This window comes from Notolepis coatsorum (genome assembly GCF_963971535.1).
Source record: "Notolepis coatsorum genome assembly, chromosome: 6".
Lineage (NCBI taxonomy): Eukaryota > Metazoa > Chordata > Actinopteri > Aulopiformes > Paralepididae > Notolepis > Notolepis coatsorum.
In genome coordinates, this window is record NC_140170.1 from 169,225,983 (window position 1) to 169,252,702 (window position 26,720).

The 26,720-nt window shown below is 46.5% G+C and overlaps 1 protein-coding gene across 1 annotated transcript in view; it reads left to right on the plus strand.

Moving 5' to 3' along the window:
* Nucleotides 1-26,720, plus strand: part of pik3c2b (phosphatidylinositol-4-phosphate 3-kinase, catalytic subunit type 2 beta) — a 242,649-nt gene that overhangs the window by 82,921 nt on the left and 133,008 nt on the right. Inside the window, 3 exon segments of the mRNA XM_084316485.1 lie at nucleotides 7,018-7,213; nucleotides 22,184-22,306; nucleotides 26,668-26,720. The exon segment at nucleotides 26,668-26,720 is cut by the window's right edge and continues 115 nt beyond it. Of these exon segments, the coding sequence (XP_084172611.1) occupies nucleotides 7,018-7,213; nucleotides 22,184-22,306; nucleotides 26,668-26,720 (372 nt within the window).

A 26,720-nucleotide genomic window follows, 5' to 3' on the forward strand; every position in this document is an offset into this window, starting at 1 on the left:
CAGGACATACAGACAGCAGGTCAGTTGTTTATGCCGGTGTGTTTTTCCCTCACAAGCAGCACTGACACATTGTTTGCACACGCACACACACACACACACACACACATCCGTGCACGTTAAAGCAATGGCACATTGAGGAGTGCTGTGTATCATGATGACACACACAGACGCACAGACACACACACACACACACACACACACACACACACACACACACACACACACACACACACACACACACACACACACACACACAGTAGTCTAAACACAGGGAACTGGGTTGACATGTTCTTTTGGAGAGGCTGTTGGAATCTGTTCTGTGACTGAAACGGCTGACAGGTTCACAGGGTTGCTGCGTCTGGAAGATGAGAGCCTTGGAAACACTAATACTTTCTGACACTTTGGGCCAAAAAGGTCCTGGTTGTTTTATTTTTTTTATAGGGTGTTACCAGGCGATTTCTCCCACGTTCATATCGGTGGAATATATCAACTAAATTAGAATACAAATATAATATAATATAGGACAGGGCTCTACAATTGTGCAGGATTGTAGTAGGGTACCGGTGTATACACTAAATTAGGATAGAAATACAATGCAATTATTGTGAAAAGAAATATGAACAGTGTCATGTTCAGATGCTCACAGTTTTGAGTGTCTGTGCAAATAGATGTTGAACTTCACTTCCTGTTGGAGCGAGAGAAATGCAGCACAGGTGTCGTCACTACAGCTGATTGCATTGTCACTCATCCCTGAGCGGGTAATGTGTCTGTTTGGGGGCGTGGTTCACCACAAGAGGGAGTTCCCCAACAACGAGCATCGACTCAGACCTTTATTTAGTTAATAAGTATTTTCTTGAGTTGACAATACATGTTATAGACTTAACCCTTAACCCTCCTCACTACCACACTACAAATGGTTAACCTAGTGATGCACCGATGTGAAAATTGTGGCCGATACCGATAACCGATATTAATATTGCTGTTCTGGCCGATACCAATATTTACCGATGTCGATATCTCTGTATAGAAAACACTTTTTTATGATAATCAAATAAAGAGCTATTTTCCTAAACGCATAATTTTTTTTACTTTTGTAACTTATTTTCAGAAATGACTGATATTTTGAAACTATTTAAGGCCAAAACATGTAAAAAGAAAAAAAAAGATAAAAAAAAAATAGATTTTTTTTATTTAAAATTTTTTCATATCGGCCCTATCTTGATATCGGACCGATACCGATGTGTAAAAAACTGCCATATTGGCCGATATTATATCGGCGGCCGATATATCGTGCATCACTAGGTTAACCCTTTCACTACCACACTACAGATGGTTAACCCTTTCTCTACCACACTACAGAATGTTAACCCTTTCACTACCACACTACAACAAGTTAACCCTTTCACTACCACACTACAGAAGGTAAACCTTTGGTGGCGGCTGGGTGGTGTGGCGGAGATTGCGCTCGTCACCAATGCAAGAGACTCCGGTCTCGAATCCAGGTGTCAGCATTGCCTCCGGCTTGGGCCGGCCGTCATACTGGCTCAATTGGCAGAGTCAGCGGGTGGAAGTTGATGGGTGGTAATCTGGACGTTGTGGACAGCGACTCCTACAGGTCGGTTGGGGGACGCCTGCACAGCAGAGACAGGAAATGGCGGGGGTAGTGTGAGCCTCCCACACGTTACACCTCGCCAATGAGAGTCCGCGCTGGCAGGTGAAAAGATGTGACAGGCTGCCTCCTTGTGTACCGGAGGGGACACGTGATGCAAGGCTTCTATCCTCCCTACAACCGACCAGTGGGGGGCATATGCAAGCAACGTTCAAGACAGGGGAGGGGAGAATTGGAAAACACGAAATTGGGATGGGGGAAAAAATATTGAAAATAAGGAGAACAAGTGGATTAAAAAAAAAGGTTAAACCTTTCACTACCACACTACAAAGGGTTAACACTTTCACTACGACACTACAGAAGGTTAACCCTTTCACTACCACACTACAAAGAGTTAACGCTTTCACTACGACACTACAGAAGGTTAACCCTTTCACTACCACACTACAAAGAGTTAACCCTTTCACTACCACACTCCAGAGTGGTAGTGAAAGGGTTAAAGAAATAGCAGTGGTACATAGAGTGCAATGTAACACGTTGTACACGGAGGGTGAAATAGTGAACTGCTCCCTCTGCAAACCTCCCAAAACAATACAGCGACGCGGGCGGCTACGTGGCGTAGTGGGCAAGGCGCTCGCCACGAAATACTGGAGACGCTGGGCTCGTCAGTTCGAGCCCAGCGCTCCACATTTGCTTTCAGTTTAGCTGGTCGTTCATACTAATACACATTGGCCGTATTAGGGGGTGGGAAACTGATGGGTGGGGATCGGGCGTTGTGGACAGCGACTCCTACAGGTCGGTTGGTGCGCCTGCGCAGTAGAATCAGGAAGTGTCGGGGGCAGCGTGAGCCTCCCACGCGTTACTCCTCGCCACTGAGAGATCGAGCTGCGCAGGTGAAAAGATGCGACTGCTGTTACCTCAAGTACCGGAGGGGACTTGTGCTATGTATGACTTAGTCCACATTGCAGCCGGCTTGTGGGAGGCAAGAAACAGCGTTCGTGACAGGGGAGGGTTGAATTGGATGATACGAAATTGGGATGGGAGAAAATATAGAAAATGGGAGAAAAAGTGGATAAAAAAAAAAAACAATACAGCGACGCCTAACTAAACAAAACCAAGATAGATCGTAGAGGCCCTATGGCTGCATTGTCAACATCGTGGACATTCCAGTAATCAATGGCCTTTAGGAGGAGACAGCAGGTCAACAGTAGACGTCATCTGAAAGCTGCGAACCTGAAGATTAATTATATATGATTTTTTTTTTAGATGGAGCTCAGCACTGTGTGTCAAGTCTTTCTAGTCATACATCTGTAATAGATATTGTGTTTTGGTTAGGTTCCCATTAACATGTTTAGAGTTTAGAGCAGGGGTCACCAACCTTTTTGAAACCGCTCCCGCCTACCTCTGGTCAATGGTCTCTAACTACACACCCTCAAGACCCCTACGCTCTGCATCTTCTGGCCGCCTCAGACCTACTCCTATCCAAGCTCCGGGAGGGTCATCAAAGAGAAGTCGCCTATTCTCAGTCCTTGCCCCACAATGGTGGAATGAACTACCCACCCCAGTTAGGACAGCCGAAACCCGAAAGGTCTAACCCTAACTAACCGTACTGTCATGCACTTGTCCTAATAAACTAACCTACACTGTAGCACTCAACACTTTGATGAACATTGTTGCTCAGCTGATAGAGTTGTGCCCTTCCTGATGGCTTGTCGTACAGAACTTGTAAGTCGCTTTGGATAAAAGCGTCAGCTAAATGACTAAATGTAAATGTAAATGTACTTCAAGAGTACTGAGCAGTATGAAGGGCTACTTGTTGCACAGATCACCTTTTAACCCTGTGAAGCCTACATAGACAAAGTTTTGCTGGACATAGTGTTATATTTTTGCCAATTCTGAGCTTATTCTTTGAGTCCGTATCAAGTGTTATACCTTTTATGATTCAGGGGAACCTACCCTTTATTTCTGGTGTAGCGTAAAGTGTACCTTTTGAATGAATTAATGATTTTATTTCGAACAATAAATATAAATAAATAACGATGTAAAGAAATATATATTTTAGGTCACATTTTACACAGCAAGGTTAAGTAAAAAATGTAAATGGTCCCACTACATTGAAATGGGGACTAACATCATCACACATGAAGACAGTTGGTTACTATGGGGACTGACATCATCACACATGAAGACAGTTGGTTACTATGGGGACTGACATCATCACACATGAAGACAGTTGGTTACTATGGGGACTGACATCATCACACATGAAGACAGTTGGTTACTATGGGGACTAACATCATCACACATGAAGACAGTTGGTTACTATGGGGACTGACATCATCACACATGAAGACAGTTGGTTACTATGGGGACTGACATCATCACACATGAAGACAGTTGGTTACTATGGGGACTGACATCATCACACATGAAGACAGCTGGGCTCATTGGATCCACAGGAGTCTCAGCTTTCCAGTCAGACCCAAGTTATGCAATTCCAACACAATGCAGAAAATGGTCAAATACATCACGTTTGGATTGCATGGGATTATGCATGGCATTAGCATGAAGTGGTCATGGGCATGCATGTAAAGGGGGGACTCCTGGGTACCCATAGAATCTGTTTTCATTCAGTTATCTTGAGGTGAGAGATCAAGGGACCCTTGTCTAACTTTGGGGCATTTTATTTTTGCCCCTTTCTGACGAGCTAGCATGACATGGCCGGTACCAGTGCATGTTTTAGGTCCCGCTAGCTGTAAGACTGAGCCACAGCATCTGAAAGACTGTAATGTTCGCTGGTGATCGCGCAGGTCACGGAGGGCTAAAGAGATTTTGTTCAGTATCGTTTCCCTTAAAATGAAAAATGAATTACCAATAAGCTGTGTCCTATATTTGTAGAGTTCCACTAAATCCCTTTCTATGAAACATCCTTTATTGAAACATACCTTCATCCTGTACTCGTTGTCTGATGGGGGGGGGGGGGTGAGAGAGAGTGTAATTTCCTGTTTGTCTTTGTGTTAGAGTTTAAATGAAGGGTGCATGTTATCCTACTTTCTACAAGTGGGACAAAAACATTAAAGGCTTTATCAAATTAAGTAAAACAAAACAGAACAATTGGACACAGTCAGCATGTGTCTCCTCAACTGCTTGGGTTTGACTCACGCTATGCTGCTGTATCTGTTTCTACTCACTTTATGAGCAGTGACTGAAGAAAGAGTAAAAAAAACTAAACAAGAGGGTGGATATTTTTTCTTTCCCCCAAAAAAGGTACAACTAGAAACGTCATACTAGTTACTGTAGAAACTGCATACTAGTTACTGTAGAAACTGCATACTAAAAGTACTAAAAACTGCATACTAGTTACTGTAGAAACTTCATACTAAAAGTACTAAAAACTGCATACTAGTTACTGTAGAAACTTCATACTAAAAGTACAACTAGAAACTTCATACTAAAAGTACATTTACATTTACATTTAGTTATTTAGCTGACGCTTTTATCCAAAGCGACTTACAAGTTCTGAACGACAAGCCATCAGGAAGGGCACAACTCTATCAGCTGAGCAACAATGTTCATCAAAGTGTTGAGTGCTACAGTGTAGGTTAGTTTATTAGGACAAGTGCATGACAGTACGGTTAGTTAGGGTTAGATATATATATATATATATATATATATATATATTTTTTTTTTAATTCAGATAATGGTTGAAGAAGTGCGTCTTTAGTCGACGGCGAAAGATTGGACGTGATTCGGCTGTCCTAACTGGGGTGGGTAGTTCATTCCACCATTGTGGGGCAAGGACTGAGAATAGGCGACTTCTTACTAAGAGTACAACAAGAAACTTCATACTAAAAGTACAACTTAGAAACTTCATACTAGTTGGAAGAATTCCTTACATGTTTTACTCATTGACCCAAGAAATGACTGGTAGATTAAAGATTAAATTAACGATTATTCATCATCATTATTATGGGTTAGGCGCAGAGACTCTATCGCATCGGCGACTGAGGAAAGACAATGCGTGTGTGTGTGTGTGTGTGTATCCCGGTGTGTGTGTGCCACTCCAATTGCATGTCCAGTTCGTTGCATGCCGATTAAAGACTCCTAAAGAGGTAACATTTCTAGGGGTAGTTATTGACCAGAAATTAACATGGAAACAACATGTTAACTATATTCAAGGAAAAATATCGTATAAATGTAAGGATATATTAAACTACAAAGCCTTGCACATAATTTACTGCTCACTTATACTTCCTTACATTTCTTACTGTGTGGAAGTATGGGGGTCGACATTTAAAAATACAGTAAATTCAATAGTCTTACTGCAAAAGCGGGCCATTCGGAACCTTTTCAAGGCTGGTTACTATGAACACATAAATCCATTGTTTATAAAGTCTCATATTATGAAATTTAATGATTTGGTTTACTATAAAACTATGCAAATAATGTACAGAGCTAAAGCAAAGTTACTCCCAGATGGGGTGCAAAGGTGAACACATGAAAGAAAATATGATTTGAGAGATATTTGTAAATTTACTGTTCAAAAAGCTAAGAAAGGGATTAAAAGGAGGTGTATTTCTATTATTGTGGTTAACTTGTGGAACAATGCGGATATACAGTTAAGAATGAGTAATTCGATTTTGGTTTTTAAGAAAAAGGTTTGTAAAGCTATTTTTTGAAAACTACAAGGGTGAATAACACTGTTTATTTTTTTTGTATTTTTTTAGAATACTGTTTTGGAATCTACGTTTTTGTATTTTTTTTTTGTAAAGCAAAATTTTGAAAAACTACAAGGGTGAATAATACTGTTTTGCTTGCTTTTTTTCCTTTTCTTTAGAATACTGTTTTGGAGTATACATTTTTGTATTTTTTGGTAAGAATATAGGACAGGAGGGGGGCTCCAGTAGCTCACCGCATATCTCGGCGCTATTTCTGCGTCGGGGAAAACCGTGCTGCGTCACGGATCTGGTGGACTCCGAGTTCGATTCCCGGACCCGCCGTCATTTGCCAGAATGTCTTCCCCTGCTCTATATCCCGTTTCACCCTGTATCTGTCGGTCATGCTTGACCAGAAAAGCGATAAACGCTAAAAAATAAAGTTTAAAAAAAAAATATATAGGACAGGCACATATAAGCACTATGCTTCAGTCTGTACCTTTTCAGTCACTGTAAATAATCAAATATTGATAAATTATGATGTATATTGTACTGTGTGTGATGATGACTGAAAAAATGAACTACTACTAGGTCCTGCATTATTATTATTATTATTATTATTATTATTATTATTATTATTATTATTATTATTATTATTATTATTATTATTATTATTATTATTATTATTATCATCATCATTATTATTATCATCATTATTATTATTATCATCATTATTATCATCGTCTCCTGCAGACAATGTGGTGGAGAAGCTGACGGCGGCCATCTTGGATCTGGTGGAGCTCTACTGCAGCACCTTCAACGCCAACTTCCACACGGCGCCGCAGAGCAGCCGCTGCACCGCGCCGCTGCAGGAGGCGGGCCTGGTGACCAACGTGCTGTCCTTCAGCGTGCACGCCGCGCACCGCATCCCCATCACCTGGGCGGCCAGGTAACACACACACACACACACACACACACACACACACACACACACACACACACACACACACACACACACACACACACACACACACACAATTGACCACACGCACACACGTGCTGAAAGATAATACAGCAGCATCACGATGCAGTAAAGCCTGCAGGATAAATCCCTCCATATGTCAGGCTCTCTGGAGGCACAAACGTACACAAGCACATATCACATATCATGGTCTCTCACACACACACACACACACACACACACACACACACACACACACACACACACACACACACACACACACACACACACACACACACACACACACACACACACACACACACACACACACACACACACACACACACACAATTGACCACACGCACACACGTGCTGAAAGATAATACAGCAGCATCACGATGCAGTAAAGCCTGCAGGATAAATCCCTCCATATGTCAGGCTCTCTGGAGGCACAAACGTACACAAGCACATATCACATATCATGGTCTCTCACACACACACACACACACACACACACACACACACACACACACACACACACACACACACACACACACACACACACACACACACACACACACACACACACACACACACACACACACACACACACACACACACACACACACACACACACACACACACACAGACAGTGCCAGCTGTTGGGGCTTGGTATCCTGGCTCTAATCGCTGCAGGATTATGTCTCTGGGTTAGTGAGCGTGCAGAGCCATGAGAACTGGTCTCTAGAACTAGTGCCTTAGAACTGCAGATATAGGGATCAGCTAACACCTCTCCCGGAGTTTTAAGCTAGGCTAGTGGTCCGTATCCCCTTCCATTCATTTGTGCTAAGCTAGGCTAGCTTGCAGCCGTATAGCTGTCCTACAGATTGTGCTGAAAAAGGATTATACCGATAAACATTGTCATCAGTAAGTAAGAAATAATGGCTAGGGTTAAAATACACACAACATTCAGTCGGCTGGTTCCCTTGTGCCCTTCCCGACACGCGATTGGCTCCTGACAAAAGGCCTGACAGCCTGGGAACTGGGCTTGACCTTTGACTCCCCATGGGGGCGGGTCTCAATGCAGATTTCTCACTAGGCACCTGGACGCCACTGTTGCACGCCATCTGTGTGTGTGTGTGTGTGTGTGTGTGTGTGTGTGTGTGTGTGTGTGTGTGTGTGTGTGTGTGTGTGTGTGTGTGTGTGTGTGTGTGTGTGTGTGTGTGTGTGTGTGTGTGTGTGTGTGTGTGTGTGTGTGTGCGTGTGCGCGCAAGAGGAAGTGGTGATGCAATATAATTTTTATATTTTTTTTAAATCAAGTATTGTAAGTGATTCAGTAATATGACACATAACGCACAGAATCTAAATAGATTAGACTAACCACAGATTCCCATTGGGGGGGGAGGGATATTTAACATGCTGCAAAATCAGCTTCATTCCACTAATAGCACAAATAACCATTTAGCATTATAAAATAAAAATAAGATAAAAAAGATAAAAGCGAAATGACTAAATGTAAATGTAAAATCTGAGTCAAACTCATCCAGGCGTCGGTTCCCTCATCCAGTCTTTCATACTTCCTCTTCGTCACTCCATCCTCTCTTTCATACCTCCTCTTCATCACTCATCCTCTTCGTCACTCCTCCTCATCGTCACTCCTCCTCATCGTCACTCCTCCTCATCGTCACTCCATCTTTCATACCTCCTCTTCATCACTCCTCCTCTTCGTGACTCCTCCTCATCATCACGCCATCCTCTCTTTCATACCTACTCTTCATCACTCCTCCTCTTCGTCACTCCTCCTCTTCATCACTCCATCCTCTCTTTCATACCTCCTCTTCGTCACTCCTCCTCTTCATCACTCCATCCTCTCTTTCATACCTCCTCTTCATCACTCCTCCTCTCCTGAGAAAAAGACTCTCCTCCTCCTCTTCATCACTCCTCCTCTCTGAGAAAAAGACTCTCCTCCTCCTCTTCATCACTCCTCCTCTCTGAGAAAAAGACTCTCCTCCTCTTCATCACTCCTCCTCTCCTGAGAAAAAGACTCCTCTTCATCACTCCTCCTCTCTGAGAAAAAGACTCTCCTCCTCTTCATCACTCCTCCTCTCCTGAGAAAAAGAATCTCCTCCTCCTCTTCATCACTCCTCCTCTCTGAGAAAAAGACTCTCCTCCTCTTCATCACTCCTCCTCTTCTGAGAAAAATTATCTCCGCCTCCTCTTCATCACTCCTCTCCTGAGAAAAATACTCTCCTCTTCATCACTCCTCTCTTATGAAGGATCTGGAACATGGCTTGGCCAAGGGGATCAATAAAGGAATATCTTATCTTAATAAGGCAACAGGGGATCAGAACTCACATTCAAATCGGAGAGAAGAAGGAAGGAAGGATGGAGAGGGAGATGGGGCACATACACACACACACACACACACACACACACACACACACACACACACACACACACACACACACACACACACACGCTAGCATGAGAAAAGCGCATGCCTAACGGCCACATGTGAGGTTGTATGAAGGAGTTAAAGGCTGGAGCGTTAAAGGGCTGTGACAGAAGCTTCTGGATGGGTTACCGTGTGTTACTAACGCGTTACTAACGCATCTTCCTGATCGCATGACTCCCGATGCGTGCCGCGTTTCCGCGAGACGTAGCATGAAATCGATGTGTTCTCTGTAGTCATACTGTATATTGACACGTGTTAGGATATCTAAATGGTAAATGGACTGCATTTATATAACAGCTTTTATCCAAAGCGCTTTACAACTTATGCCTCAACATTCACCCGTTCACTCACACATTCACTCACCGACGGCAAGGTGCCAACCTGCTCATCAGGAGCAGTTAGGAGTTAAGTGTCTTGCTCAAGGACACTTCAACCGTGTCGGGAGAAGCCGGAATCAAACCGGGAACTGCTCTACCTCCTGAACACTATCTCCGGAGCCACATAAATCAGTAGTCAAAACACATTTAGTTTTAAAGGTCAAATGCACCTTGATTACACTGCCTACTTGCTCATATGCGTATACTACAGTGGAGGCTGCTGACCAAATTTTTTGGTGAAGCACAAATTATTATATTATATTATATATTAAATAATATTTTTAAAACATCCCCCACTGTGTGTCAGTGGTCAGTGGACACAGATGAAAACATATTAACATTAGGTGACAGCGGACCTGACCAGATGAAAACATATTAGGTGACAGCGCACCTGACCAGATGAAAACATATTAGGTGACAGCGCACCTGACCAGATGAAAACATATTAGGTGACAGCGCACCTGACCAGATGAAAACATATTAGGTGACAGCGCACTGACCAGATGAAATCATATTAGGTGACAGCGCACCTGACCAGATCAAAACATATTAGGTGACAGCGCACCTGATCAGATCAAAACATTTTAGGTGACAGCGCACCTGACCAGATCAAAACATATTAGGTGAAGGTGACAAGGAAGCCACAGACTCATACCCCCCCGACACTCAACTAACCGCCTCGGACAGTCCTTCATACCAGTGGCCATCAGGCTCCACAACAGGGGGCAGCGACTGCTGCCAGACATCGACCTAGAACTAATAGGAACCCAAGTAGGACAATAACACTACCTTATGCATACTGCACCTTATGTCGATACTGTGATACTGTGAATAATGAATAATGTATATTTCAGTTAGTTAGATAGTAAATTATATTGACCTATTTGTTTACACTGCTTGTGTTGTTTTCACTACCTGTACCCCCCCCCCCCCCTTCCCCCATGCTGCTATGATGCCTGAATTTCCCCAAGGGGATCAATAAAGGAATATCTTATCTTATCTTAAAAGGAAAGATGAAATTACCTACCTGGGTTCCATCCTATAGAGGCAAATCTTTCCTGTGACAAAATGGGATCCAATGTAATAAAACTAAGTCAACCAACGAACTACATTCTTGTACCGGATCTCCTCTCTGGTAAACAAGAATACCTTGAAGACTCTAACAGGAGCACTCATTCAAGGGTACTACGACTATGCTTGCACCTCATGGTACCAAAGCACCTCAAAGGCACTAAAAACAAGATTACAAACATCACAAAACAAACTGGTCAGACTACTGCTTGACCTTACTCCTAAAACCCACCTCACCCCTGTCCACTTTGACAACCTAGGATGGCTTAGAGTAGACGACAGAGTACAGCAACTTGCAATGGGCCTGGTCTACAAGATACACTACACCACTAAGATACCCATGTGCATGTCGAAATACTTCCCAAAGGTCAGTGAATACCACGACCACAACACCAGAGGGAGTTCCACAAATCATGTTCAACCCAGATAAAATAATTTAAAAAGTAAAAAAAAAAAAAAAACGTTTTTTTTTAATAAAAGAAAATAGTCATAACTTAGAAATTAGATTGCATAGGTCTATGAATCGATATCGCGATTCTGTTTCGATTAATTGCCCAGCCCTACAGTGTGTACAGTAAGTTAGCTTGGTGATTATCATTGTGATGTAGGCTAAGCTGCCTAGCTACTGTTAGCATACAAGCACTGTAGCCTACTTACTTTTTCATCCACAACGTTTTTTCTGATCCAGATGCATAAATCCACTTCTTCATGTTGCTCAGTTGCTGGTTTATACTTTGGTCCTAATGTTGGCGCAAAGTTTAATTTAGCCTGACTTGTTATAGCTGTACAGCTTACTAACTACTAAACAACAACTTTCTCATAGTCTCAACTTTCACATAGTCAAAATGGGTCCAGCTGCATGTCCGGAGGATAGGTTTAGCTCGGGCCAATCTCAAGTTTCTCAAGTTTCTTTATTAGTTGTCATACAGAAGTACAGAATACTTTTATACAAAATGCTTCTTTATGTTACATTTTGTATAAAAGTATTCTGTACTTCTGTATGACAACTAATAAAGAAACTTGAGAAACTTGAGATTGGCCCGAGCTAAACCTATCCTCCGGACATGCAGCTGGACCCATTTTGACTTTGCAATGCAGAAATCTCTGATTGGATTTGCAAGGCTGCCAATCATATTCAACCTCCGTGTATTGGATGTCAAGGGCTGTCAATCAATCAATCCTCCATTCAATGGCAAGAGTTTAACTGCACAGACCGTGCTTAGATGAAGTTAATAGCCTATTTTGATTCGCTGTTATTTATTATTTATTTAACAATGGGTCAAACCTGTGAAGTTTTCTTCACTAATAATTACTGCAAGCAATACTGCAGTGCAGGCCTGCTCAGAGCTGTCAATTTTGGCCATTTTTGAAGAAAAAAAAATTCACTGGCATTTTTTTTTACAGAGGAAAACATTTATAATAAAAAAATAATAATAATAATAATTTAAAAAAAAAATATATATATATAGTTTTTTTTTTTTTTTTATATATATATATATAGGTACATGTAAATTAATAATAATTATGAATTATGAGTGAATTTGTCTTTCACGTGTTGTCATAGAGAAACCTCCACTGGTATACTCCGAGTTCATTATATTGTTTACACTGCCTATTTTTACTTTCTACTGTACTATAATTGTATTACCTGTATTATGTCTTTTACTATTACCATGTACCTGTACCCCTCCCCCCTCCCCCATGCTGCTATGATACCTGAATTTCCCCAAGGGGATCAATAAAAAATATCTTATCTTATGTTTAACCCTTTCACTACCACACTACAGACGGTTAACCCTTCACTACCACACTACAGAAGGTTAACCTTTCACTACCACACTACACAAGGTTAACCTTTTACTACCACACTACAGACGGTTAACCTTTCACTACCACACTACAGAAGGTTAACCTTTCACTACCACACTACAGACGGTTAACCTTTCACTACCACACTACAGACGGTTAACCCTTCACTACCACACTACAGATGGTTCTGTATCGTTAGTGGCTTAGCTTGGCATCGCCTTCTGCACTATCTCGCGTACGTGCACGCGTACTGAATAAACCACAAATGTACCTCTAATACCAGTATTAGTCTGACCACACCCCTCATCAGCTTACCTTCATAAGCAGGTGTGTGGTCACCTGCTCTCCTCCTTCTCGCTTTCACCACAAGGAAGAGGTGCCTCGGTAGATCCCCACACTTGACACCATGATGGAAGAAATTGGATTAGGAACAGCTTGGGAAACAAGGATACGTTGACATCATATCTTTATTTTCTCTCTCTCTATTTTCGAGAAAATACGGCGATATTGTCTTCGTACTGGAGTGTCTAGAAGATGATGATCATTCTACAAACCCTCCACCGGTTTTCGTATGGGGAGCACGCCGCTGCATGCTTCTCAACTGCAGTTCCTTGCTGTGTTTGTTGGGGTGAAACCTGTCAGGCCACAGCTGAACTGTCGGACATGCCGCTGTTGTGAGGAGCGGTGCGTTCCAGGTTGGGTGAGTAGTGTTTGCTGGCGGGCTCCACTTGTCTGTTAGTGCTATGGGGGCTACTTGACAAAGTTTATGGAAACCGGCCCCAGGCTAGGGTCCTTTGTTTAGCCGTCTAGGCGACAGAAGGCCTTGGTCTGGCGACCATTATAGTTTTAACTAGTGGGCCGCGACCATTGACACTGGTGATCCCTGTGTGTTCTGGACGAGTGGATTCTCTCTGTCACCGTGTTAAGACCCCATCTTTCATATCCAAATGAGAGTATTCCTTCACGAGGGGATATGTGCATGTAATGTGCGATAGCGGCAGATTCATGTTCAAAGTCAGCTATACAGGCCAGTTGGTACTGTGCTGATTCCGCCGGACGTGTTAATGTCACCGTTGTGAAGCGGTGTTGACGTCTTGTTTTCTCTTTTCTCTTAAAAAGTGAGGAGGGTTCAGAACGGCGGCCTGTCTGGGTGAGTGTTATGTCATTGTTTACATGTTCATAGCTTACGGTTAGCCGGTCGGTGGCCTGGCGCGGGGTAGCTTGGCTTCTCGCGCGCCGCCGGGAGCTCGCTCCTGATCGCGTGCGTCGTAGATCGGCGTCTCGCGAGCGGAAGCGATAGCACCCGAACGGTTGGAGCAGCCGTTAGCTTGATGCTATTCTGTTGAACGTGCTTTGATTTTTAACATGTTTTACACTCTTGACCACGACGTCATCCTTGACAGGGGATGTTCGTCGACCCTGCCTGAACCTAGACGGGGATTGCGTCAACAAAGAGGACTGTAGCGACTGGTGGAGCGGCGACGCTGCCCGGATCGAACAACACGGGACGGCTGTGTTCTACGGTGGCTTGTGACTGCACTTCGCTGATCTGCGTTCCGGGCAGGTACGGGGTTGGCCAGACCTCATAAACACGTCTTCTGGTTTTACCTTGCTAAATGTATTGTGAATAACGGTGTTTTTTCCCAAAACGTGTGTTGTTGCAATGCATTTGAGATACGTTGCGGGTTGTGTGTGAGCTGTTTTTGTCACTGGCAGTTAGCTTCTCCGTGCAGGTCGTGATGTATTGATCTGGTTGTTGTGTGAGAAACATCATGGTGTTTATGTGTACCGTGTACTCACTACTAAGGCAACTAACCTATGAAGCTATGCTTGGTGACGAGTGAGTGAAAGAATGTTCTTTCTCAGACTGTAATGACAATGAACAGTGAGTTCACACATTAACAGGTTTTCCTGTTTAACTGGCCGTATTGAGGGTAAAATAGGAGGATTGTGTTTCCCCCCCCGGTTCCCTGGGGACTTTATCACCTCCTATCAGACATGTTGTGCATTAATTGTGTCTTTTGTGTGGTAGGGATACGATGTAACTCTCAGCTTGATTGCTGAGGTTGTGCTAAATCTGCTGGAGAAACTTATTTCCTAAAGGGAAATTGGTTTGGTTGCTGTCATGTGTGCTTAGCAAGGCCTGTGGTCGATACTAATCAAGAATGATGTATTCTCTCATTGTGAAAAAAACGGCGTTCCTCTGTTGAGTGTTTTTGCCATTTTTTGTAGGTGATGATGGGTTGTGTGTGTCATGTGACCTACAACTGGGTTGTACTGGCCACAGAAGCACATGTGTATGTTGGACCGGGGTTCTTAGAGCCCTCTCTATTCTGTGTTTTTCCTTAGTAAAAATCAGATAGCAGGTTAGCTCGTGCGCTGTGTGGAGCTGTGAAACGCTTCATAGAGCTGACTATGACTGTGTCATATTCTCTTTTTGTCGTTACGTCGTATCATGGGTGTGGGGTCGTAAAGGGGTGAACTGGTAACCTTTCCTCTCCCCATTGTTCTGTCGGTCAGGGGTACACCCCCTGTCCTTCAAGGTTCCCGTCACGTGGCGGTTCGGCACGTTACGGGGGGGGGGGGGGAGGGAGTTCCTGGTCCCACGGCCTGGTATATTGGGCGTGTGCACCGCAGGAATTCCCCCGCCATAGAGTACGTCACCGTGCGCGTCTCTGTTGGTAGGACTTCCGTGTGCTGTTCAGGTCCATGTGATGGATCTGTTTTCAGGGGGGGTGGTCAGGGCTCCTCCTCACCAAGCGCCTACTCAGGCCTTCTGTGAGTTCGGACTCCTTCTTCCATGTGAGGAAGCCTCCATCAGAGTACAGAGCCTTCCTCCTCAGATTGTCAAAGTGAGTGGACCCTCTAGAAGGGTCCTTTTCTATTGTATGTATATTCGATTCAATTCGTTTATTGAGTGTGTATGGGTTCGGTGCCTCTTCCCCGGAGGCCCTAAAACCAGTTTTTTACATGGCTCAAGGTGCAATATACTCTTTTCAATCTGTACAGCTCGCGTGGGAAGTCTCTCTGGGGATCCCCGTCTCTTTCCTATGGGAGGGTGGTGGGATGTAAAAATGTGAACATTTTTTACCCCGGCTGTGTAGACTGGGATACATACTGTTGATGCTTCCTTCTTTCTGTTCCAGAAGTGTTGGAGTTAGGGAGTGTCACACCCCTCTTGTCGTTCCCCTGGGCGCCTTGGGGATTCAATGACGGGTCTAAATAGCCTGTTCATTGATGGGGGTGTGTCCCGACGCACGTATAGTGCTAGCTCGCTGTAAACAGGCGATTGACTGGCACGCCTTAGTTGCTTGTGGTTGAAACAGCGTTTTTATAAAGCAACTGAGATGGGGGTTTTTCCTCTTCCGGCGACCACATCCCATGACCTGGGTGGGTTGTCGACGGATCCTCGTTCATGTCTGGGGGATGATGACGGGATGGATCTGAACATATGTAGTGGGGTCTCACGCCCTTGGGGTGGGCCACCAGGCGCGGTTCGTCCCGACGTCTGGGTGGCGCCTTCTTTTCATGTTAAGATCAACACGCATATCTGCCCTTCTCCTGGAGTAGGCATGTCGGCGTGGTTAGGGCACGGGACTGGTTCTGGTCACGCTGGTCCAGATCAGTTGAACCCGTTGTCCGCCGGGGATGCAGATCTGCTGTTCTGGTACCCTGAGGGACTTGGGCTTTTTTCAGGGGGAAAAATGCCAGGTCGGTCTGGGTGTCACAGGGTTAAGCGCTATGGAGACCCTGGTTGGGTATGTTTTTACTCAGCACTGTCGTCATGGCTTACAGCCATGCCATTCTGTACGCGCTCGATCTCGTCGGATCTCGGCCGCTACACAGGTTGGTCCTGGTTAGTACTTGGTTGGGAGACCGCCGGGGAATACCAGGTACGGTGTGCTTAGGGGCTGGTTCTCCATTATTTTTCGCTCCTCTCTCACGCATGGCGAAGAGGGGCCTGTGGGGGTGGTTTTTTGACCTCCTCTGGTGACCCTGTGCTTCCCGTGCCGCCAGGCCCCGTCCGGAGTGATGTTTGCGACCCGTAGGCCTGGGTTAACCCTTTTTGGAAACTGAAACACTTGTACTGCGGTATAGCCGGTGTATACCCGCAGGTGTGTTTTGGAGTTTTTTCTTGAGGGGTTATAGGAACAACCACCGCATTGGGTAACACCGAGGTGGTTGATTCCCTGGTGTGTTGGAGCAGTGTCAACTCCCGGGTTCACCGGTTGAGGGTGCCCCTGCACGTTCATGACGTCTGCCAATCGTGTCAGCCTTCTCTGCCTCGACCCCTCTGGGTGGGGGTTTTTAAATGGAGGCTTGGTCATGCAACACCGCCAGCTTACGCTCCTTCCGCCGGGGCGGCTGTGTTCAGCTGTCCCCTCTGGCGCCTGTCTCGTCCGCAGTCTCCAGGCTAGGGTTAACAGCCTGTTGCCTGGTTTTTCCCCGGTGCGCTGCCTGCTTCCGTTGGTTAACCTTTTTTGTGTGCTTACGGCCATGCTGACTGCCTATTTTGCAGGGTCAGTGTGCCAGGCGGTGTACTATTGGGGGGACGGGGCCCGCTCGGCTTACGGCCATACCGACCTGAACACGCCCGGTCTCGTCCGATCTCGGAAGCTGGGCAGGTTCTGGCCTGGTTGGTTCCGCCTGGGAATACCAGGTGCAGTAACTGAGGGGCCTTTGTCCGAATACGCTGGCGATGTGGGGGGCGGGGCACTACGTGCCCACCTGGTGGGGTCTTGATGCTGGCATCATGGACTTCTCCGGGCCCCCATTCCAGGGAGTCCAGTCCTTTTGGTGGGTCTGGGTCTTCCTTCGTGCTCCGCTGCTACGGCCTTGCCACGGGGTTGGGTTTGCCCTTGACCCCGTGATTCTGGGGGCAGTAACGAGGTTGTTCCTCCGTTCGTTCCCGGGTGGCATGCGGGTTGTGCGTGTGTGTAGTCGTGGGGTCAAGCCACGGTCTGCTCACCCTGTGCGTTGAGTTGCTTGAGTGCCTCTTCGCACGGTCGGGTCCGTCGCCCTCCCATGACGTCCCTAATAGGGGGGCTACCCTCGGCCCTCCCTGTTCTGATGGTTTTGGGGGGCTGTCAGCGGGGTGTATTTGTCAGCCAAGTGGCTCCGCTTGGCCTCCCTTGTGCAGAAGGCGATGCCAAGCTAAGCCACTAACGATACAGAACGTTAGGTTATGACTATAACCAAGTTCTGTTAGTTAGGGGCGATGCTTGGCATCGGACGCCGCTGCAGCCCTTGTCCTCACCTTGTGGTGAAAGCTTGGGAAGGAGGAGAGCAGGTGACCACACACCTGGTTTCAAGTTTCTTGAAACCAAGTTTCTTTCAAGTTTCTTTAATAGTTGTCATACAGAAGTACAGAATACTTTTGTACAAAATGCTTCTTACTGTTGCGCTCCAGAGACTGTGCATGACAAGATAAGTATGAAATAAAAACATAGTAAAAATTAGAAGAAAAAAAAGAGGTCACAGTGTTCAGTTTAGACATATGTACAATGTTCGTAGACGTAGTTACCATACAATATACAATACTGTGCAGTGTACTAATATACAATACTATATAGTGCAAGGCATAAATGGACGAGGTGCAGTTTAGGTACAATTCACAGTAGGTGTACGAGTTGTAGTGCAAATCCTTTATCAATAAATATAAAGTGTAAGTGTGTTTGTGTGATCTAAGTGTGGAGAGTGGGTGCTGCAGTGTGTTGTTTGTTTGAGTGAGTGTGTGGGTGTGTGTGCTGTGTGCATTTGGTGGTTGTTGCATAGTGATTATTGTTCGTTTAGCGATTATTGTTCGTTTAGCAGCCTGATGGCCTGGGGATAGAAGCTCCTTCTGAGTCTTTCTGTGCTCGCCATAAGACTCCGGTATCGCTTGCCTGACGGCAGCAGTTCAAAGAGGCAGTTGTTCGGGTGGCTCGAGTCCTTAATAATTCTCTTAGCCTTCCCCTTGCACCGCTTGTTGTAAATGTTCTGGAGGGTGGGAAGCCCCCCTCTAATTGTGCGTTCGGCTGAACGTGTCACTCTTTGTAGTCTGCTACGGTCTTGTGCAGTGCTATTCCCAAACCAGGAGGTGATGTTGCCGGTCAGGATGCTCTCTATTGTACATGAGTAGAAGTTCCTAAGGATCTTCTGGCTGACTTGGAACTTCCTTAGGCGCCTGAGGAAGTAGAGGCGTTGTCGTGCCTTCTTCACAACACTGTCAATGTGTGTGGTCCATGACAAGTCCTCGGATATGTGGGCTCCGAGGTACTTGAAACTGTTCACTCTCTCAACTGGTGCCCCGTCGATGCTGAGGGGGCTGTAGTCCTTGACCCCCGACCTCCTGAAGTCCACAATCATCTCTTTTGTTTTGCTGACGTTCAGGGAGAGGCAGTTCTCCTGACACCACTGTGACAGGTTCTCTACCTCTTCCAGGTAGGCCCTTTCGTCGTTGGCAGAGATCAGGCCCACCACTACTGTGTCATCAGCAAATTTGATGATGGTGTTGTTGTTCCGCTGTGCTACGCAGTCATGTGTGTACAGGGAGTAGAGGAGGGGGCTCAGAACACAGCCCTGGGGGGCCCCTATGTTGAGCGTGATGGATGAGGAGGTGCAGTTGCCGGCTCTTACCACCTGGGGTCTGCCCGTCAGGAAGTCCAGGACCCACTGGCACAGGTCATAGTTCAAGCCCAGGTCCCTGAGCTTGGTTATGAGTTTGGAGGGGACTATGGTATTGAATGCTGAGCTGTAGTCGATGAACAGCATTCTCACATAGTTCCCCTTCCTCTTGTCCAGATGTGATGCTGCTGTGTGCAGCACATGGGCTATGGCGTCCTCCGTGGACCTGTTGGGGCGATATGCAAATTGCAGAGGGTCCAGGTTGATGGGGAGGGAGGAACAGATGTAGCCCTTCACTAGCTTCTCAAAGCACTTCATGGCTATGGAGGTGAGGGCTACAGGGCGGTAGTCGTTGAGGCAAGCGGGCGTAGATTTTTTGGGTACAGGGATGATGGTGGACTTCTTCAGACAGGTGGGGATGACGGCCTGTTCCAAGGACAGGTTGAAGATGTCAGTGAAAACCGGGGCCAGTTGGTCGGCACAGACTTTTAGGACGCGGCCGGGGATGCCGTCCGGTCCTGTTGCCTTCCTGATATCCACTTTTTTAAAGATCCGTCTCACCTCATGCTCTGTTACCCTGAACACTGAGTCTCCATCAGCAGACCCCCCCCCCCCCATTGCCGTGGTTTGTAGGCTGGTGTTGTTATTCACAGCCTCAAACCTCGCATAGAAGGAGTTGAGATCATTTGCTAAGGAGATGTCACTGTTCAGTTTGAGGGGGGTTCCTTTGTAGTCTGTCATTGTTCTGAGGCCCTGCCACATGCCTCTAGAGTCAGCCTGTTCAAACTGAAGTTCAACTTTATCCCTGTAACGCCGTTTTGCCTCTATTACTGCTCTCCTGACGTTGTATCTTGCCATCTTGTGTTCTTCCATGTTGCCTGTCACCAGCCCGGTGTTGTATGCTGATGTGCGCACTTTCAGAGCCTCACGGACGGATTTGTCTACCCAGGGCTTTTGATTTGGGTAGATATTAATTTTGGTGGTGGGGATTATTACTTCTACCTGAGTACAGACATAGTCAATCACCGTTTCGGTGTATTCGTTAATATTGGCTGTGTTATCACGGAGTACACTCCATTCTGTGCTTCCCAGCACTGCTTGGAGTGACTCTACTGACGTCACGGTCCAACGCTTAACCTCTCGCGAGACCACCGGCGTTCGCTTGAGACACTGTTTGTACTTAGGCAAAAGAAAAATTGCGGCGTGATCGCTTTTACCGAATGGACTAAGAGCCTGTGACTTGTACCCATTCTTAAATTGCGAGTATACATGGTCTAATATGTTCTCGCCTCTGGTGGGACAGGTCACATGCTGATAGAAATTCGGCAGCACCTTTTTAAGACGCGCGCTGTTGAAATCCCCCAAAACCAAAATGGCCGCGTCAGCGTTAGCTGCCTGGAGTTTGTTTACCTCGTCGTGAAGTTTTGAAAGTGCGACCTCAGTGTTCGCGTGTGGTGGAATGTACACTCCGATGAGGATGATGGACGTTAACTCTCTTGGGAGGAAGAAGGGTCGACATTTTATCGTGATAAACTCCAGGTCTGGGGAGCAGTGATTAGACATTTCCTTTGTGTTGCCTAAATCGCACCACTCCTTGTTTATCATGAAGGCGATGCCGCCTCCTTTCTTCTTTAGTGACTCTAATGCCGTCCGGTCTTTCCGTAGAACGAAGAAGTGGTCTGCCGGTTCTATTGCATGATTCGGGACATCTGGACTCAGCCAAGTTTCTGTGAAACAGAGGACGTTACAATCCCGAATGTCCCTCTGGAATTGGATCCTTGCTCTGATGTCGTCCAATTTGTTTCCTATCGATTGCACATTGGCCAACAATATGCTGGGCAATGTGGTTCTGTGTCGTTTGGACCTCAGTCTGTTCCGTTCCGTTCTGTTATGAAGGTAAGCTGATGAGGGGTGTGGTCAGACTAATACTGGTATTAGAGGTACATTTGTGGTTTATTCAGTACGCGTGCACGTACGCGAGATAGTGCAGAAGGCGATGCCAAGCATCGCCCCTAACTAACAGAACTTGGTTATAGTCATAACCTAACGTTAACCTTTCACTACCACACTACAGAAGGTTAACCTTTCACTACCACACTACAGAAGGTTAACCTTTCACTACCACACTACAGAAGGTTAACTCTTTCACTACCACACTACAGAAGGTTAACCTTTCACTACCACACTACAGAATGTTAACCCTTCACTACCACACTACAGACGGTTAACCTTTCACTACCACACTACAGACGGTTAACCTTTTACTACCACACTACAGACGGTTAACCTTTCACTACCACACTACAGAAGGTTAACCCTTTCACTACCACACTACAGAAGGTTAACCCTTTCACTACCACACTACAGACGGTTAACACTTTCACTACCACACTACAGAAGGTTATGTAATGTGGTAGTGAAAGGGTTAACCTTCTGTAGTGTGGTAGTGAAAGGGTTAACCCTTTGTCGTGCGGCAGTGAAAGGGTTAACCTTCTGTATTGTCCCAGTGAAAGGGTTAACAATATGGTAGCGTGGTGGTGAAAGGGTTAAACGCATATATGACTTGCTGTGGTTGTGATTTTACCGTTTCTTTGTGTGCATTTGATTGGCTGAACTTGTCCTGCTTCCTCTTCCCGGCAGCTACGAGGGCTTCTTCCTGTCCTGCTCTCTGACCCACGGAGGGGTGGAACTGTGCGCCCCGCAGCACACCAGCAAGCAGTCGGTCAGCAAGTACCTCTTCCATCTGGTGGTGTGGGACCAACGGTATGTAGCCCCGACCCGCAACGTTCAAGTTCAAGTTTCTTTATCGGTCACATCTATGTTAACACAGCGGTCAGCGGTACAGTGGAAGGTGTTGGACGAGAGAGGTCACAGGTCAGCTCAGCAGTGGGAGCACTAGACACATCAGAGAGGAGGTTAATGAAAACGGAATAACATAAGTAAAGAAAATAATATATCAAATCAAATCAAATCAAATTTATTTGTAAGGCCCGACAACACACGTTAATGTCCCCATGGGCCGGACACGTCTTCTTTAAACAAGTCAAGAACACCATAAGGTCCAACAAATTTTAAATAAATGCAAATAAATGAATGAATGCAAACACTCCCAGACATACCCCACGCGAAGGTAAGGAAAAACTCACTAAAACCTAACAATAGGGAAAAATGCACCACAGGCAGTGTGGAGGAGAGAAACCTTAGAAGGGCCATTCAAGCGGGGATCTCCCTTCTTAGATGTCGGTGATAGTAGTGTTGCAGACTAACAGTTATATAATATAACACTGTATATACATATGAAATGAGGATTTGTGTGTACAAGTGACAGTCATAATTGATTCTTATGTGCATCTTTATGTAAACAGTGCAGACAGCAGGTAAGCAGATATGCAAAGTGGAATATTTAGGTTTATGAGTTGAGAAGCCTGGAGGCCTGGTGGCAAAGCTGTCCTTAAAGGAAAACTTTTCCTTTAAGTCTAGTTGTATGAGCTGCTCCTGTATCCTCTGCCAGACGGTAACAGGGGGAACAGTCTGCCTGCTGGGTGGCTGTGGTCTAGACTCAATGACATCTTTTCGGGATTCCCGCGGGATGGGAGTCAATTTCACTTTGAATCACGTGATTGGGCAGGACCGGGAGTAAAAGTCAACGGGAGCAGAAGGGAGTGGGAACTATGACAACAAAATCAACGGGATTTGGACAGGAGTGATACATCGGTGCATCACTAATGTAAATGTTTGGTGGTTTTATATTTAACTTAGGCAGACATGATGTGACCCATGTGCTGCATATTTTATACCGAGGAAGAAAAACGGAGCAGGATTGGTAAACGGGATGGGAGTGGGATTCTATAAAAGTTTGGCTCGGGATTGGGACGGGATTGGGATCAGTCCTCTGCGGGAGTGGGAGGGAGTGGGATTTTTTTTTAAACTCTCACTTGGGATTGGGATGGGATGGGATTATTTCTGTGGGAGTGGGAAGGAACGGGAGTCAAAATCCACTCACATGTCAGCCTCTACTGTGGTCCTCCTTGATGATGCTCAGTGCCTCACAGGCTGATGAAAGATATCCTGGGTGACCGGGAGTCTGTTGCCAGTGCTGTGCCGTGCAGCCTCCCCTACTCTCTGTAGTGATCTGCAGCTGTGGGCAGAACAGTTCCCGTACCACGCTGTGACGCAGCCCGTCGGCAAGCTCTCCATGGTGCACCTGTAGATGGTTGAGAGGATGCTGGCGTTCATGCCAAACGTCCTCAGTCTCCTCAGTGTGTAGTGTCCTGCAGAGGTCCTCAGTGATCATCAGCACACCAAGGAACTTGAAGCTGCTGACCCTCTCAGCCTCACCAGTGTAGATGGGGAGGTGTCCAGGCTGCTGACCCTCTCAGCCTCACCAGTGTAGGTGAGGAGGTGTCCAGGCTGCTGACCCTCTCTCAGCCTCACCAGTGTAGATGGGGAGGTGTCCAGGCTACTGACTCTCTCAGCCTCACCAGTGTAGATGGGCAGGTGTCCAGGCTGCTGACCCTCTCAGCCTCACCAGTGTAGATGGGGAGGTGTCCAGGCTGCTGACCCTCTCAGCCTCACCAGTGTAGATGAGGAGGTGTCCAGGCTGCTGACCCTCTCAGCCTCACCAGTGTAGATGAGAGGAGGTGTCCAGGCTGCTGACCCTCTCAGCCTCACCAGTGTAGATGGGGAGGTGTCCAGGCTGCTGACCCTCTCAGCCTCACCAGTGTAGATGGGGAGGTGTCCAGGCTGCTGACCCTCTCAGCCTCACCAGTGTAGATGGGGAGGTGTCCAGGCTGCTGACCCTCTCTCAGCATCACCAGTGTAGATGGGGAGGTGTCCAGGCTGCTGACCCTCTCAGCATCACCAGTGTAGATGAGGAGGTGTCCAGGCTGCTGACCCTCTCAGCCTCACCAGTGTAGATGGGGAGGTGTCCAGGCTGCTGACCCTCTCAGCCTCACCAGTGTAGATGGGCAGGTGTCCAGGCTGCTGACCCTCTCAACATCACCAGTGTAGATGAGAGGAGGTGTCCAGGCTGCTGACCCTCTCAGCCTCACCAGTGTAGATGGGGAGGTGTCCAGGCTGCTGACCCTCTCAGCCTCAGCCTCACCAGTGTAGATGGGGAGGTGTCCAGGCTGCTGACCCTCTCTCAGCATCACCAGTGTAGATGGGGAGGTGTCCAGGCTGCTGACCCTCTCAGCCTCACCAGTGTAGATGGGGAGGTGTCCAGGCTGCTGACCCTCTGGGGAGGTGTCCGCCTCTCCCGCGGTCTCCTGTCGTCCACGATCATCTCTGTAGTTTCACTGACGTTGAGAGAGAGGTTCTTCTTGTCCTCCTGGCACCAGCTGGTTAGTGTCTTCACCTCCTCTCTGTAGGCCGTCTCATGGTCGTTCCGTGATGAGGCCCGGGACGGTCGTGTTGTCGGTAGACTTGATGATGACATTGGAGCTGTGCTTGGCAGCGCAGGCGTAGGGGAACAGGGAGTACAGGAGGAGGCTGAGCTCACAGCACCCGGAGGCTTTATTTGGATGCTTTTTATGTCTCAAGAGTTTGGACCCTGGCTACGAATCCGAAGACGTTTTGAGTTCAGCGAGGCACGTATCTGTCAGTGTGCCTGTGACGGAGAGTCGTTCCCGTCATCGTCTGGAGTAACTGTTTGTTCCTCTTGGGAATGGGCCGTGGCTTTCTCTTCTGGTCTTCTGGTTAGAAATATGGGTTTCATTGATTCGCCAGATGGTGAAATCATTCTGATGGATTTGTCGTCTAGTAAAAGTGCAACTTGAACCTCTTCCGATGAAGGACTATTCAAGTCCGTTTGGGACATGTTGGAACTGATGTACAAAAGTATATAATTTTTCTCCTTTCTACAACAATGAGTTTCTCTTACGATGAGATTTAATACTAATATTAACTTCTCAGTCTTCAGTGGATCATTTTAGATGCATTAAAGGGATAGTTCAGATCTTTGGACCCCTAGCCCTATTTCTTCAGTCCTTTCTCAATCAATTCTGTTCCTCATACTAGCTAACTAGCTAATAGTTAACAACAACCCAATGGAAAGTCAACGGGGTCGAGCTCCTGTCTGTACAAGTCAGACGATTCCAGCTACTTCCTACTCTATGTGATGGATCACCATGAATGACCTCCGTTGTTGTGATACCTATAGCATGACCTCCACAAGCTGGAGTCCCGGAGGACTGTAGGCTATGTTTAGTACTAACCTACTTTCCATATGTGTCAGCCTGTGTGTGTGTGTGTGTGTGTGTGCGTGTGTGCGTGCGTGTGTGAGAGAGAGAGATTCACATCCCATTCACTCACACATTCACACACATGTGGCGGAGGCAACCGTGCAAGGTGCCAACCTGCACATCAGGAGCAATCAGGGGTTAAGTGTCTTGCTCAAGGACACATTGACATGCTGCCCGGGAGGGGCGGGAATCTAACCGGGAACCTTCCGACTACCAGACGACCGCTCTACCTCCTGGGCCACTGTCGCTCACGTTTACCTTTTATATTTATATCTTAGCTATATTTCTGTTCACTACCCCTGATATATTTGTTGATTTAAAATAACAAGTGGAGTGCAGATCTACTAAAGAGAATAATGTGTTTGCTGTCAGATGCCATCGGCCGCCCTGCTCTCTAAATATCAGTATCAGCTGTTGAAAAAACCATCTCAGTCGACCACTAATTCTTTCTTTCTCTCCACACTCTTGCACTTCTCTCTCTCTTCACTCTCCCCACCTCTCCCTCTTTATTTATTCTGTCCATCAACGGTCTTTCCATCCTCACCTCATCCTGCCTCCTTTGTTTATTACATCTCCACCCATCCTTCCCTCTCTTGACATCACTGCCCTGCTCTCTTTCCAACCCCTCCATTCTCTCCATCCTCTCCTCTCCTCTCCTCTCCTCTCCTCTCCTCTCCTCTCCCCTCCCCTCCCCTCCCCTCCCCTCCCCTCCCCTCTCCTCTCCTCTCCTCTCCTCTCCTCTCCTCTCCTCTCCTCTCCTCTCCTCTCCTCTCCTCTCCTCTCCTCTCCTCTCCTCTCCTCTCCTCTCCTCTCCTCTCCTCTCCTCTCCTCTCCTCTCCTCTCCTCTCCTCTCTCCTCTCCTCTTCTCCTCTATGTATCCAGGGTATGTTTTCCAGTGCAGATCAATCAGTTACCCAGGGAATCCCAGCTGACGG